At 39.1% G+C, this 13,445-nt stretch overlaps 1 protein-coding gene across 1 annotated transcript in view; it reads right to left on the bottom strand.

Annotated features, from left to right (window-relative positions):
* Positions 1 to 13,445, bottom strand: part of LOC126298615 (probable E3 ubiquitin-protein ligase makorin-1) — a 124,463-nt gene that overhangs the window by 86,075 nt on the left and 24,943 nt on the right. Inside the window, exons 2-5 of the mRNA XM_049990021.1 lie at positions 7,284 to 7,638; positions 7,005 to 7,194; positions 1,776 to 1,861; positions 1,472 to 1,677 (exon numbers count right to left, since the gene is read on the bottom strand). Of these exons, the coding sequence (XP_049845978.1) occupies positions 1,472 to 1,677; positions 1,776 to 1,861; positions 7,005 to 7,194; positions 7,284 to 7,578 (777 nt within the window). The 5' untranslated portion in view covers positions 7,579 to 7,638. The remainder of the gene's footprint in view (positions 1 to 1,471; positions 1,678 to 1,775; positions 1,862 to 7,004; positions 7,195 to 7,283; positions 7,639 to 13,445) is intronic.

Below are 13,445 nucleotides of genomic sequence, written 5' to 3'. Positions count from 1 at the left end.
TGTGTTTGAACCAAGACAACCAGTATGAAGTGACTGACTGTTATTGTGGAAATGGTACATAAAAGAAACAGACTCTGGTGATTAAGAAGATGATACTGGTGCCCAACAAAGTTAGTCCTAGTGATAAAACGGAAGCATTAGAGTTAGCACTGTATTACGTGGAGCAACAAAATGTGACGACACCAGCTGAAATTATACTTCTACAAAGACGGTGGGACAATGCTGCTAGGAACAGAAGTTCTTCAGAAAAAAAGAGCTATTGCTTCTTTTCCCAAAAATAACATATATAAAGTAGTAACAGCTGTACAGTAGTTTATGTATTACATTTGTGTTAACAGCAAATTTTTGAATTTCTACTATAATATTGTTGCTAAATCAAACTAAGCGATACGTTATCTGACAAAACAACTTTCTTCGCAATAGTAGAGCAAACATCAAGTTCTGAATCTATTTTTAAATGGAAGGTCTCTGAACTGTCACTTCATTTTCCCAAATTTGAGCTCTATTCAGTCCCAGTTACCTAGAATTACTAAGGTTTTACTTGTACTGCCAATTTGGTAATAAAGGTTTTGCATTGCAAACATACATCTCTACGAAAACTTTATCGCCTTCTTTGTATTTCAGAAACTCCTCATGACAGGAATTCTCTTTGCTGGATCCTAAAGTGATTTTAAAATTCTGCTTATAAGCTACACAAAACAAATAATCTGCAACCAATCACCTGCAGCTGGAAAGCACTAATCTCATTATAAACCACACCCCTTTTTCTGTATCACATTAAAAACAATAATGAATTGAGAATTTTAAGTGATAAAAAAAAAGAAAAAAAAGAAACAAAAAATTGTTACTGAAGGTGGTACAAGTAACATGTTAGTGATGAAACCAAAATGCTGGCTTTTAACAGGTTTTAATTATGATAATGATCACTCATTAAGTAAAGCTCCCTTCTACCCCTTAGTTTCGTTGAAGTAATAACATCCGATTTTATGAGTAAATTGCAAACATTTGTCAACTTCACTTCAAATAGTGATACATGCAACACTAGTAGCACAGTAGTACAGATGCTAAATTTTGCATCCTTCAACAGGAATTCAATAATCTCACATTCTACCATGGTAACACCCAAAATCATGCACTAAAGAAATTTCTTAAATGTTGAAGTATTGACACACATCCTTTACACAAACATTCCAGTTGTTCAGTCCACTGATCATGTTTGGTACCACATGTACATTTTGATAATCATAGTATTAGTCACCTCAAATTCTAACTGAAAAATGAAATTTGTTAAATGGCTCCATATACCTTTAGTACTAACTCTGCCAGTTCTTTCAAAAAGAAATATCACACTCATTGAATAACTCTCACTCAACAAGCACATCCATTGGCACAAAGTAACACCTGTAAGACACATTTTTCTATACTACACACAAACAACTACACAAAAGTGTTATAAAAACAAACTTCTTACCTTTATGTGCTCCCGTTTCTCTTCAGTATCCTCAAAATCTAGTATGGTATTAAGACAGATCTGGCAAAGTTCACCATGCAGATAAGGGCAAAGATACAACTCAGCTCTGTTTACATGATAATATGGACAGAACTGTACACCTGCAGCAAGTTTTGTTCGTGTCCTTGGTGCATAGGGATCTACTGCCTCAGCGTATGTCTTAACTCCTATAAAAAGGACAGAAATATTTGTTTAATGATATTGCATTACAGCAAATGAACTACTGGATCAGTACGAATGGAATTGTATTTTATGAAATTCTTACGTCCCGTCCTCGATGTGAATGCTGGATGGAACTCTGGAGCACTTGCCCACTTATCTGCCTGCTCTTCACTCATAAAAGGCATAGAGCTAAGAGAAAGGAACAGTGGAAATATATATATATATATTAGCAAACGTAATTAATTATTTAATGAGATATTAGTAACTGAAAAACTTAAAATGCCTAAATACACCTGAAGAATTGAACTGCTTGCAAAAAACACATTTCTGCGACAATGAATTTCATAAAGATAACACTAGAGAAAACTGTTTCAGTCACACAGTTACTTGGAGAAGGAAGATGAGGGTTTGACATACCATCAACTAGACAGACATTAGAAATAGAGCACAGATTTCAATTGAGGAAGGAAGGGAAAGGAAACCAGCTATGTCCTACCAAAGCAGCCATCCCCACATTAAACTACGGTAATTTTATGAAATCACAGAAAACTTAAATACAGAAAATAAACGTAAACATGATTCACAGTAGGCTGTAATGAGATTTTTATTTAATCATGTGACTAGCTAATTTTGACTACTTGTCATTGTCAAGCACATGTATAACAAACATGTAAAACCACTACATTGTCTGCCTGAACTGCATGTATAACTAACATTTTACACGTCTCACATTAACATAATATATGTTTTTTCTTAAACTGAGATGCAGGCAGACAATGTAGTGCTTTTCAACGTTGGTTATACAAGTGCTTGACAATGACAAGTAATCGAAATTAGCTAATCGTGTGATTAAATAAAAATAACGTTACACCCTACTATGGACCATGTTTACATTTATTAAGCATCTGGAGGCTGTCACTCCCCACAAATACAAAATTTTAAATATGGAAACCCACACAGGGATTTGAACCACTGTCCTCGTAACTACAAGTCCAGTGTCTTACCACTGCATCACCTTGTTTGGTACATAGTCATCTGGCCAACAAAGCCTCAGGTTCATGGTTTGAACATTTTTTAACAGACTGATGACATGGCTATGGTAATCGTTCGACAAACAGCAGGTTAGCAATCCCATTACTGAATATAAAAGTATGCATTTAACAAACTGCAGAGATTAGCCTTACCCTACAAAAATTACTTCTATGGCACTGTCACAAGGCTATACATTATAAACATTTTTGAGAATGTCTGACACTGTCAATGTTCAGGATGGTGATGACAGGCACCCTACTGCACTAAAACAGCTGGGACAATCAACCCTTCAACCTTTGCAATGCAAACACTGTCTAGCCCAGAACTGTCTCAGTTTGAGTCATACCATAGTTTTCACTAACATCATTGCAAAGTCAACAGCAAAGGATGAATAATATTTGAGATGAATTATTCAGATTTTGGCAATATGAAACTTCAATTCGATGGTTTCCAAGAACTTCCTGCCTCAGGACTCAAATGGCTGTATGTTCTCTTCCGCTGTTTTGGACTAGATTCTTCCCAGTCATTTCCCTGCCCATGACTACAAAATATTTAAATTCACCTAGGAACACACTGCCTCTTAAGGTGCACAGTAGTTTTTGGTATCTGTGCTTAGGAGCAAGCTGGACCACATATTTTGTGTGCGCCACCTACTCCTGGGTGCCTTCTCTACTTTGATAGCTGTCTGTACAGATTTCTACCGCACCCAATTTGAGTATTTTCTACCTAAAAAAATGTACCCAGTTAGGAAAATAGCCTCTTGAACATAGATCAGTGTTCACTTGTCATTCAACAATAAATCTACAAGGACAAGGAAACAAAAGGACAGGTCACAGTGGCCGAGGATGAACCTGTGGTTTAGTTCAAATGGGTCACTTTACTACCAACTCCTAAAGCACAAAGTGTGTATTAAAATCCCTGAAAGTATAGCTCGCCTATGAAGTTGACTAATCACATCTTCTTGAGCTTGTTTAAAAGAAGTGGGCCACAAGGTGGGAAATACGTTCTGCCTATGACAATTTTCTGTAATGCTTAGGAACAGCAGCTACTAACTGCCATCTCCAAGTGACTGGGATAGGTATAGTGTAGTATATCCTACCAGTGACTAACACCATCCTTAGTCTTGTCTCCGCGAAAGACATCTTTCCTGTGGAGGGGCATAGCCTACCACTGGATGTGGTCTCTTACTGTTAGTACTTTCTTCATTTTTGAGAAGACTTCTATGGTGTATGGTAGCCACACTCTGTTGTATGGTTATTAATACCACCCAATAGGCCACCCAAACTGCTGGGAGTTGGTAAATTGGTGTAGGATCCAATTGCTTCACACAAGCAACTATGGAAATGAGGGTTCACCAACAGAGACCCACTTGTGTGGTCCTGCCGTATACAAATGAGGTAACAGCAGGTTCCCCACAGGTAGTTCTTTCATGAATGTTTCGCCACTACTCCTCATCCCAATGACACGTAGCATGCTTTTCTATTGTACTTCTTTTATACAAGATTGTACCATCCTCACGATCCAGATCGTTACCCAAGGATCCTTGTCCCTATGACACACAACATTGCACCCTCATGCCTCACGGTGGTGACTGAAGCATGTAGAGGGCTTACAATTACTGAGGATCAGCAGTGTTCTATCCCCAACTCAGGAACTCCGGTTCAGGTTCCATATTTTTGAAGTCCTAATGGATGACATTCATGGACATCAACTTGCTTTGGACATAGAGGTGGACATCTAAGTAATATCATGGTTACATAGGCCAACTGCAAACATTCTTCCATGAAGGCATTAACTGTCTGGTCTCACAGTGGGGTAAATGTATTAACAGTTACAGTGATTACTTTTGAAATAATAAACAGTTTACATACTTTTGTTGGCATCTGTCTTTCATTTAACTGACCCTTATAATAAAAAGTTAAGGAAGTATGTTCTTTTTGCAATTGAAAATGCATTCTGGCTGTTCAACTGTATTTTGTTCTATCATCCTGAACTCAAAACTTCTGTAGTTGGCTTGATTGTTAATAATACCCAACAGACCATCAGAACCTATGAAAGGAGGTATTTTTATATTTAACATCACTGGACATCCAACAGGCACTGACTGGTTCAGCAGATCAGGGGTGCAAGTGACACACACACACACACACACACACACACACACACACACACACACACACACACACACACACTCTGAATCACGTGCCACTGGAGATGTTTCCTCCCTACATTGTTAACACTTCTGTAAAATCTATGGAAGTATCAAACCATGCATTTTTTTCAGTCAGAAGTGTTGTTGAAGTGCCAGTTTAGTGAAATCCAAATTTAAGGGAATCCTTGTCATTGTAGGGTCATTAACTAGGGAAGCTTGCCTTGTTCAAGAAAATCTTCACTTTTTTCCTTCTTTTAACAGCTTCTTACAACAGGTACGAGGTTCCCAATTGGCAATGGTTATTGTGGGAAAAAAGCAGCAAAATTTGTATAACAATCTGCACTCATAATGGAATATCCAGGATGGGATAGTGACAATATTATGAGACGAATAGTTACCACTCACCATATAGCGGAGATGCTGAGTCACAGACAGGCACAACAAAAAAACCATCAGCAAATAAGCTTTCGGCCAAACAGACCTTCATCAGAATTACACACACACACACACACACACACACACACACACAGTGAGGAATAGTAGGGTAGGGGTGAGGGATAGTAAGATGCTTCTTGTGGCAGCATACAGAGACAATGTGGGGAGAGGGAAGAGCAGCTAGGAACATACTGAGAAGGTAGATAGAGGGAGGGTCAAAGAAAGAAGTAAAAAGACTGAGTGTGTTGGTGGAATTGAGGGCTACGTAGTGCTGGAATTTGAACAGGGAAGGGGATATGTGGGTAAAGGACAATGACTAACAGGTTGCGGCCAGGAGGGTTACAGGAACATAGGCTATATTGCATCGAGTGTTCCCACCTGCAAGATTCAGAAAAGCTGATGGTGGTGCAAAGGATTCAGATAGCACAGGCTGTGAAGCAGTCACTGAAATGAAGGAGGTCATGTTGGGCAGTACATTCAGCAACTGGGTGGTTCAGCTGTTTCTTGGCCACAGTCAGTGGACATTCATGATGACAGACACCATGTTGGTTGTCATACCCATGTAGAATGCTACAGTACTTGCAGCTTAGCTTGTAGATCACATGCATCTCATCTCTGCTATACCGTGGGTAGCAACTACACTTTACACCCTTAAGTGGTTACAGAGCACAAAAGTATAGAAGAACTACTGTAGAAATGTTGTCGAAAAAGAACTATTACAAACAAAGTCAGTATTTTCACATAAAACTATGTAGTCAGTATGTGACTGTAAAGCAGGATATGTAAAAAGATGTGGTAACACTTATCAATTCCACCCCACAGGCATCACAGAAATGGAATTTCAAGTTTCTGTGAGACACCACCAGTAGTTTTGTGGATCTGGCAGAGCCAATGATGCATGCCTGCTGTACCTCACCTCCAGCAGTTCAGTGTGACGAGCACCCTCTGCTGCCACAATATAGAATGGCTGGCAGCAGCCGATCAGCCCAATCACACTCGGAGCCACATCGCTTTATGAAACTAAGCAGCCACTGCCTAGTTGATACCATAATTTGTGCTGTAATGCAGGGAGCCTCTTCATTATGAAAAGCATGAGCTGGACTGTTTCTTGTTGCACCAGTTGTAGCGATTGTTTGTACATTTGGAGAAGTTACTAAATCTGTTTGCTGTGTTACTTGTTCACTAATCATTTCTGCTCCTGCAGAACTTTCTTATGATGACAGTTGCCACACCTCACTGTAGCCCACCTCTCCTTACCACTGTGTGCTTAGGTCTTACAGAACAAGGTTTGAATGTCTGATATTCTAGTTAAACTTACCTGTAATTGCCTTTACAGGAAATCAACACTACATATCTGGATATGATTAACCATGAAACAAAGTTAACTATGCCATGTTTACATTTTGTTTGTTCACAGGAAACTTAATTTCTCAGGACACCAACAAAGTAAGTTCAATTTAGTATGCTAAGCTTGACGATGAAAACAAGATTTTCTGAAGTATATACCTAAGAGTGACAGTAAAATATTCTTAATATATGCTTATGAACTGAAAATTCACTGTTACCAAGGACGAAAAAGAATGGAGAAATTACACTCCTATAATGTAAAAATCATGTTGATACTGTTGTGCATCCACCAGATCAGACAGTAGATATAGCAGATTAAAAGTGATTTGTAAGAGAAACATTTTTAGACAACAAAGTTAAACTAACCTTTTGCTGGTTCCCGGAGTACTAAGGTAATCAGTCTGATATTGCCAATAACTGTTTCCAGTTTTCTGACCAACAGTTTCAGGTCTCCAACCTTCATAATTCTTTGATACTTTTTCAACAGAGTCCTCTATTTTATCCAACAGGGATGACCACTCAGATGTAAAATGTGTGAAGGCATTTCTGCCTTGCCCTTAAATCACAAAAAATTAAATTACAATTTTTGTTTATTTTTTTTTACAATAATAAAACTATGCTCCAGTTACAACCCTGAAGTCTCACCATTGAGATTGTGACATTGTCTGTCCACTTCAGTATCTGGAACACCATCAGTTCCATTTGGAGTGTCACTCACGCCAACGTCTGCTAAACGCATTTTATCAATCTCACTGAATAAAACTGATTCTTCGCGTCTACTGTGATGGTATGAATCATTTTGCACATCATCCGATGTGGTGGGTATCTCTTCAGTTGTTTGGTCTTGACTTGAACTTCCATCATCTGGACTGATGCTTTCTGAGCTATCATCAGTAGTGTAATCACTGCTATTGCTTCCAACTCCGTTGACTTCCATCATATTATCGCTTTTGACTGGAATGTCAATTTTGGGTCTCTAATTGAATTTCGGTGGTTTGAACTGAAATAAATTCCCAGTTTACATTAATATATTATTCTTTAAAAGCAAAGTATTTCCATCACTACAGAAAAACAACAAGGAGGTTTTTAATTACTTTCTGGACAGTCACTTAGCAATTACATCACACTAACAGTATACGTAACGTAAAAAACTGTGTTCTGCCAAACATCTTACTGACATTCCATAGTTTTGAACCAAGCATTATGTACCCATAAGCTTACAATAATTATACATGCACAACACTTACATGAGGCCAGATATATTTCCCACTAACTTAATAACACAATTAAATGTAAACAGTTATCAAACATAATTTTCTCTATGGTGTATTAAACACTATTCAAAATTAATTTTATCTCAAATTATTGTTATTGTCTATCTTCAGCTTCAGTTCACTGTAGAGGCGATACAACATTTTTTTAAACATATTTGTTCCTTTCCATATCAGAATAGCACTAAGCTGTGAAATGTTTATAGGTCATAATTATCCCTATGGTTAAAAATTTTAATGACACTGTCATCCTCAAATTATAACTGCTTAATCATAACCTTCCCAACAAAATAAACATACGCACACAGAACAACAAATAAGTCATCTGAGGAGAACATATGCTAACACCATCTCGCACATGCCATGTAAAGCGGAAATCATTCAGTGATGACCACACCCCCTAGAGCTACCAAACTGCTGAATTTCATCTGTTGTACAGAACAGTCTGAGGCATTTTCTAGCAATACAGCGCACTAGTGTCTGTCGAACCAGAACCTTACACGTGCAGTCCAGTAAATAAAGCTATCATCATCTTGGATGACATTAGCATCCACAGAATATTTACTGTGAAAATTTAGAAGACAGGGCAACACATGGTCTCCAAGAATGTTGAAATTAACATCCAATGCCACATCCACAGTAACCTAAATGAATCGGCCCCACTCTTGGTACGATAAACACACCCAAAACATCAAAGAAACACCTCCAGCTTGAACTACACCCACCACACACTGAGGGCTAAAGAACTCATTCAGTTATTGGTACATTCAATGACTTACTTTATTTCAGAAGAGGAAAAATCATGAGATAACTGATCACATTACATACCTCCAGTCAGCTACTATCTAGTTTCTTTGTTGTTTGGTTCACTGAAGACATGTAGTTGTGTGCCACTGTGACTAAAACTTTTGCAAGGTACCCCGGGTCAAAATGCCATTTCGTGCAGGCCCCTTCACAATGTATGCTTGCAAACTGATTGAGGAAGATTTGCATTCATGACAGTAGCAAATCTTATCTGGTTTGAAACCTATTGTCAGTGATTAGGTGTGACACCCATCTCCAGGCCCTGGCAGCTGAAATCCCTGTTCTTATGCTGTGTTGCATGGGTATAAGCGATACACCATTCCTTGTAGACGAGTTGACATGGCAACACATCGGGCCATTTCATTCGCATCACAGTAACATGCACAGCCAAACTCCTTTCTGCCATTTGGTCATGACTGCAGATAATTCGAACTTACTGCACTGACTCCTAACAACTAACTGGCATACACATGCTATTTTATTGACATAACATATCGGTAGCAGTGGAGGATCATATGGTCAAGTGGCACCAGTTCCGTATTATAAAGAGTGTTCCAAAGCAACCAACGTGCTCTTTTAAGGAGGTGACTAATGTTATCCAGGAGCTTACACCCTTAACACTACAAAAAGGGCTAACAGGAAACCAGAATACATTGTAAGTCTTGTATAGCACCAATACAAATAAATGTGATGTCAGTTTTTCAATTTATTCTAGTGACAATGAACAGTCACCACTGCTGTTCACTATCACAGAACTATCACCTAATCCCTAAGGAGTCTGTCCAATCAATCAATTTATTATTGAAGTTCGGAACACATTAGGAATAATACTGTTAATATGAATAACCTGCAAGTCTTGACTGACAACATACATAATCTAGTTTCAGCACTTACATTAGCAACAGCACAAAGCCAGCAGAATCCTAATAATATGCTAAAATCCTCTTTATATGAATGCATCACCTGCCAACAATATGACTAAATAAAATATACTTTGGCTTTCAGCCATGTCAACTAGTTATACATCAAATTTTCAGCTATGTGCTCCTTGGGCACTTTCAAGTTGTTGGTGATGTTTGGTTTGTGGGGCACTCAACTGCGCAGTTATCAGCACCAATACAAATTTCCAACTTTTTCTCAGCCCAATCGCGCCACTTTCAGAAATGATGAACAAACGATGAGGACAACTCAAACACCCTGTCATCTCAAGGCAGGAGAAAACCCTTGACCCCGGCGGGAATCAAACCCGGGACCTCGTGCTCGTGAAGCGAGAACGCGACCGCGAGACCATGAGCTGTGGACATCACTTTCAAGTTAATAGACTCTTGCGTGGTTGTTGCCCACGTCCTCCTATAGCTGTGATATTGGCTGCACCATCACTTTAGTTCAGGCCATCAGAAGAAAAAGCTGAACAGTGGAAGAACCACACCCAAGACTACACCACACCCAAGACTACACAAGGGGAATTAAAGGTAAAATTACAGAATGGAAGGAAAATAAATGAAGATAAGATGAGAGTTATAGTGTGAGAATAATTTGACAGAGCACAGAGACATGAGTTTAACCAAGGGCCCTATAGATAAAACATTCCTTTAGAATCATTGAGATGCTAGGGGAAGCCAATCATGACTTAATTATTTCAGCTGGTGAGCATGATATATGAGACAGATGACATACCCCACAACTTCAGGAAGAATGTAATAGACAGTCCAGTCGCATTAATGTGACCACCTGTCAAAAGCCTGAATAACCACCTTTTGCACCATAGAAGTGCAGGAAGAGCAACAGTGAGGTTCCAGAAAGTACAAAGAGGGCTGTGGAGCTATTCTGACTCCAGTGGCATGGCCAGCTGTGATACATTTAATCGCTGGGGATACATGGCGTGAACACAGCCCAACTTGATTGGGTTTAAATCCATGTAGTCTGGTGGCCAGGGGAGTATGGTAAACTCATCCTTTGGCTTTTTCATCCCTGTACGTACACTGTGAGCATTGTCTTGCTGGTAGATGCCACCATGCTGAGGAAAAACAAACTGAATGTAAGGATGCACATGGTCGCCTAGGAGAGATGCATACTTTTGCTGTTCCACTGTGCCTTCCATAACTACAAGACAACACAGAATGCCACAAAAACATGCCCCAGACCATGGAACTTCCTCCTCCAGCCTAGACCCTTCCAATGACTGTTGCAGGGCAAAGGCCATCTGTGCAATGGAGACTCAAACATGATTTATCTGAAAACGCTACCCATCACCACTCAGTGGTTGCCCAGTTGTGGTTTTGGTATGCAAATTCCAGCCTTCATCGCTGATCAACAGCAGTCATCATGGGTGCAGCAGCATTCGTTTGGCAGTCATCATGGAGAGTCTGTTGATAGCCCCTTGATTCATCTGGGTGGTCAGTTGCACAACAGTTGACCACACATTCGCCCATACACATCTCCGTAGTCATCACTCGCACCTATCATCTATGGCCCATTGTGCACCACAGCTGCCTCAATGCTGGTTCTGGATGGCACCATACTACCATCCACAATATACTTTAACCTCAGAGGCTGGTGAACAGTTTACACACTTGGCCATTTTGGAAATGCTTCCACCTGCGGGGCCCAAAAGCCAATGATCGTGCCCTTTTGGATGTCACGGAAACCACTCAGTTTCCCCATTATAACAATGAATTGACCATTTTCTACATCCTTCTAAGTACTGCTAGTGCTGCCACTTGCCATGTGTGGGTAGTTACTACATGTTGACATCTAACATAGGTTATGGTCACAATGTGACTGGACTGTGTAACTGCAATTCCACAGACAGCAGCAGATGTGAACACTGAGAACCTATCAATTTAAGATGTCATGGTTTCAAAATACTGAAATTATTTAAACCAGAATGGAAAAACTTATAGAAAACCTAAGGGAAGATCAACTTTAGTTCCAGAGAACCTACAATTTATCTCAGATGACAGGTTAAAGAAAGACAAACTTGTGTTTCTGTTATTTGTAGATTTAGAGAAAACTTTTCACTATGTTGACTGGAATATATTCTTTGAAATACTGAAAGTAGCAAGGATAAAATACATGGAGCAAATGGTTATACACTATTTAAACAGAAACCAGATTGCAATTTTGGCATGGAAGCTAACCCATAGTTGAAAAGGAAGTGAGACAGGCCGGTGCTGAAGGAATTATATTAGGAAATGAGAAACTAAAAGTAGTAAATGAAAAGCAAGAAAAGTTTCTGAAGAGAGGTATATTTTGCCATCTAATATAAATGTGTGGCCAGTCTTTTTAGAGGTATTTGGAGTGTAACCTCAGATAAGTGAAATGCGGATGATCAGTTTAGGCAAGAAGAAAAATAGGTTTTGAACTGTGGTGTTAGAAAAGAATACTGAAGAGTTGATGGATAGAGTGAGTAATTAATGACGAGGCACTGACTTTAATCAAGGGAGAAGATAAATTTATGACAACTAAACTGAAAGACATATTTGGTTAACAGGATACATGGCATCAGACACATCCATTTTGCAATGGAAGGATGTAAGTGGAGGTGGAATGAGTGGCAAGAATTTTAGAAAGAAACAAAGGGATGAACACAGTGAGCAGGTTCAAATGGATGTACCCTGTAGCAGTTATCTAGATAATGTGGCATGCACAGGATACACTAGCACGGTGAGCCACATAAAACCAGTCTTCAGGTTTAAGAACACAACATAATTTGACAAGCCATTATCCATTTTTATCATGCTGTATCCAGCAACTAGAGAAAAATGTATTAAGATATTGCCAACAACAGTGCTGCTGTTTCCCTGAACTCTAATTGGCATGTACATTTCCTGCACCACATTAGAGTCAACTAACCCATTAACATTCTTTCTCTGGGAAATCAGTCAAAATTTATAGCTAAATCCCCACTCAAAATCAACTTCATAAGAACCAAGCCCAGCAGTGCCAAGTCTAAAGAGGAAAATCCTGTAGTTTAAACTAGCAGATCTGTAGTGGCCTATAATGAATTCATTTCATATATGTCTACTATATCCTTCTGCAAAAGAACTCCTTGGACCAAAACCAGGTAATACGTATCCATTCAAAGGATGCCTTGATGTTTCTTATATACATAAATCATGCTCCGAGATACAAATTGGGTCATTATCAAGATTTGTTAACAATTCATCTAGTTCAAATTTCATTCCTTTAATATTTTGATGAAATGAGCTTAATGTGCATTCTGATCTGCATTCTCATTTATTGATTTCCAGCATTAATGGAACCAACCGTAAGCAGGGATACCTCCTACCTGCCTTTATCAAAAACAGTTTAGCCCTGTTACACACTATCACCCAAACTAGGACTTGAGTGAGCCAAAGTTCACCTACTATACTGTGACTTATGAGCATCACCAACTATTCCGTCTCAACCCTATTCTGGTTTTAGCATACCCAGACATGGATATTCCCAAATGGCACCACTAACATGTATGCCTTGCCAGCTGTCATGAGCACTCAAATCCCACATTAACTAACCTCACAGCAGTCAAAATGGCATTGATCATAATGCCAGAACAGCTGTAAAGTGAACATTAGTGGGCTGAGTTTGAGCAGAAATCCTGTCACCACCTAAATCATAAGCAAGACTATTCCCAGTACCTCTCAATACCAGGGTATCTTTAGTGAGGTATTTACACAAAGCACTTACATCTTTAACCATCTTATGAGACCAGTACTTTACAGGGAGTAAT

Source organism: Schistocerca gregaria, chromosome X (assembly GCF_023897955.1).
Source record: "Schistocerca gregaria isolate iqSchGreg1 chromosome X, iqSchGreg1.2, whole genome shotgun sequence".
NCBI classification, from domain to species: Eukaryota; Metazoa; Arthropoda; class Insecta; order Orthoptera; family Acrididae; genus Schistocerca; species Schistocerca gregaria.
The sequence above is the reverse complement of the archived record's forward strand: the minus strand, read 5'-3'. Positions and strand labels throughout refer to the sequence as shown.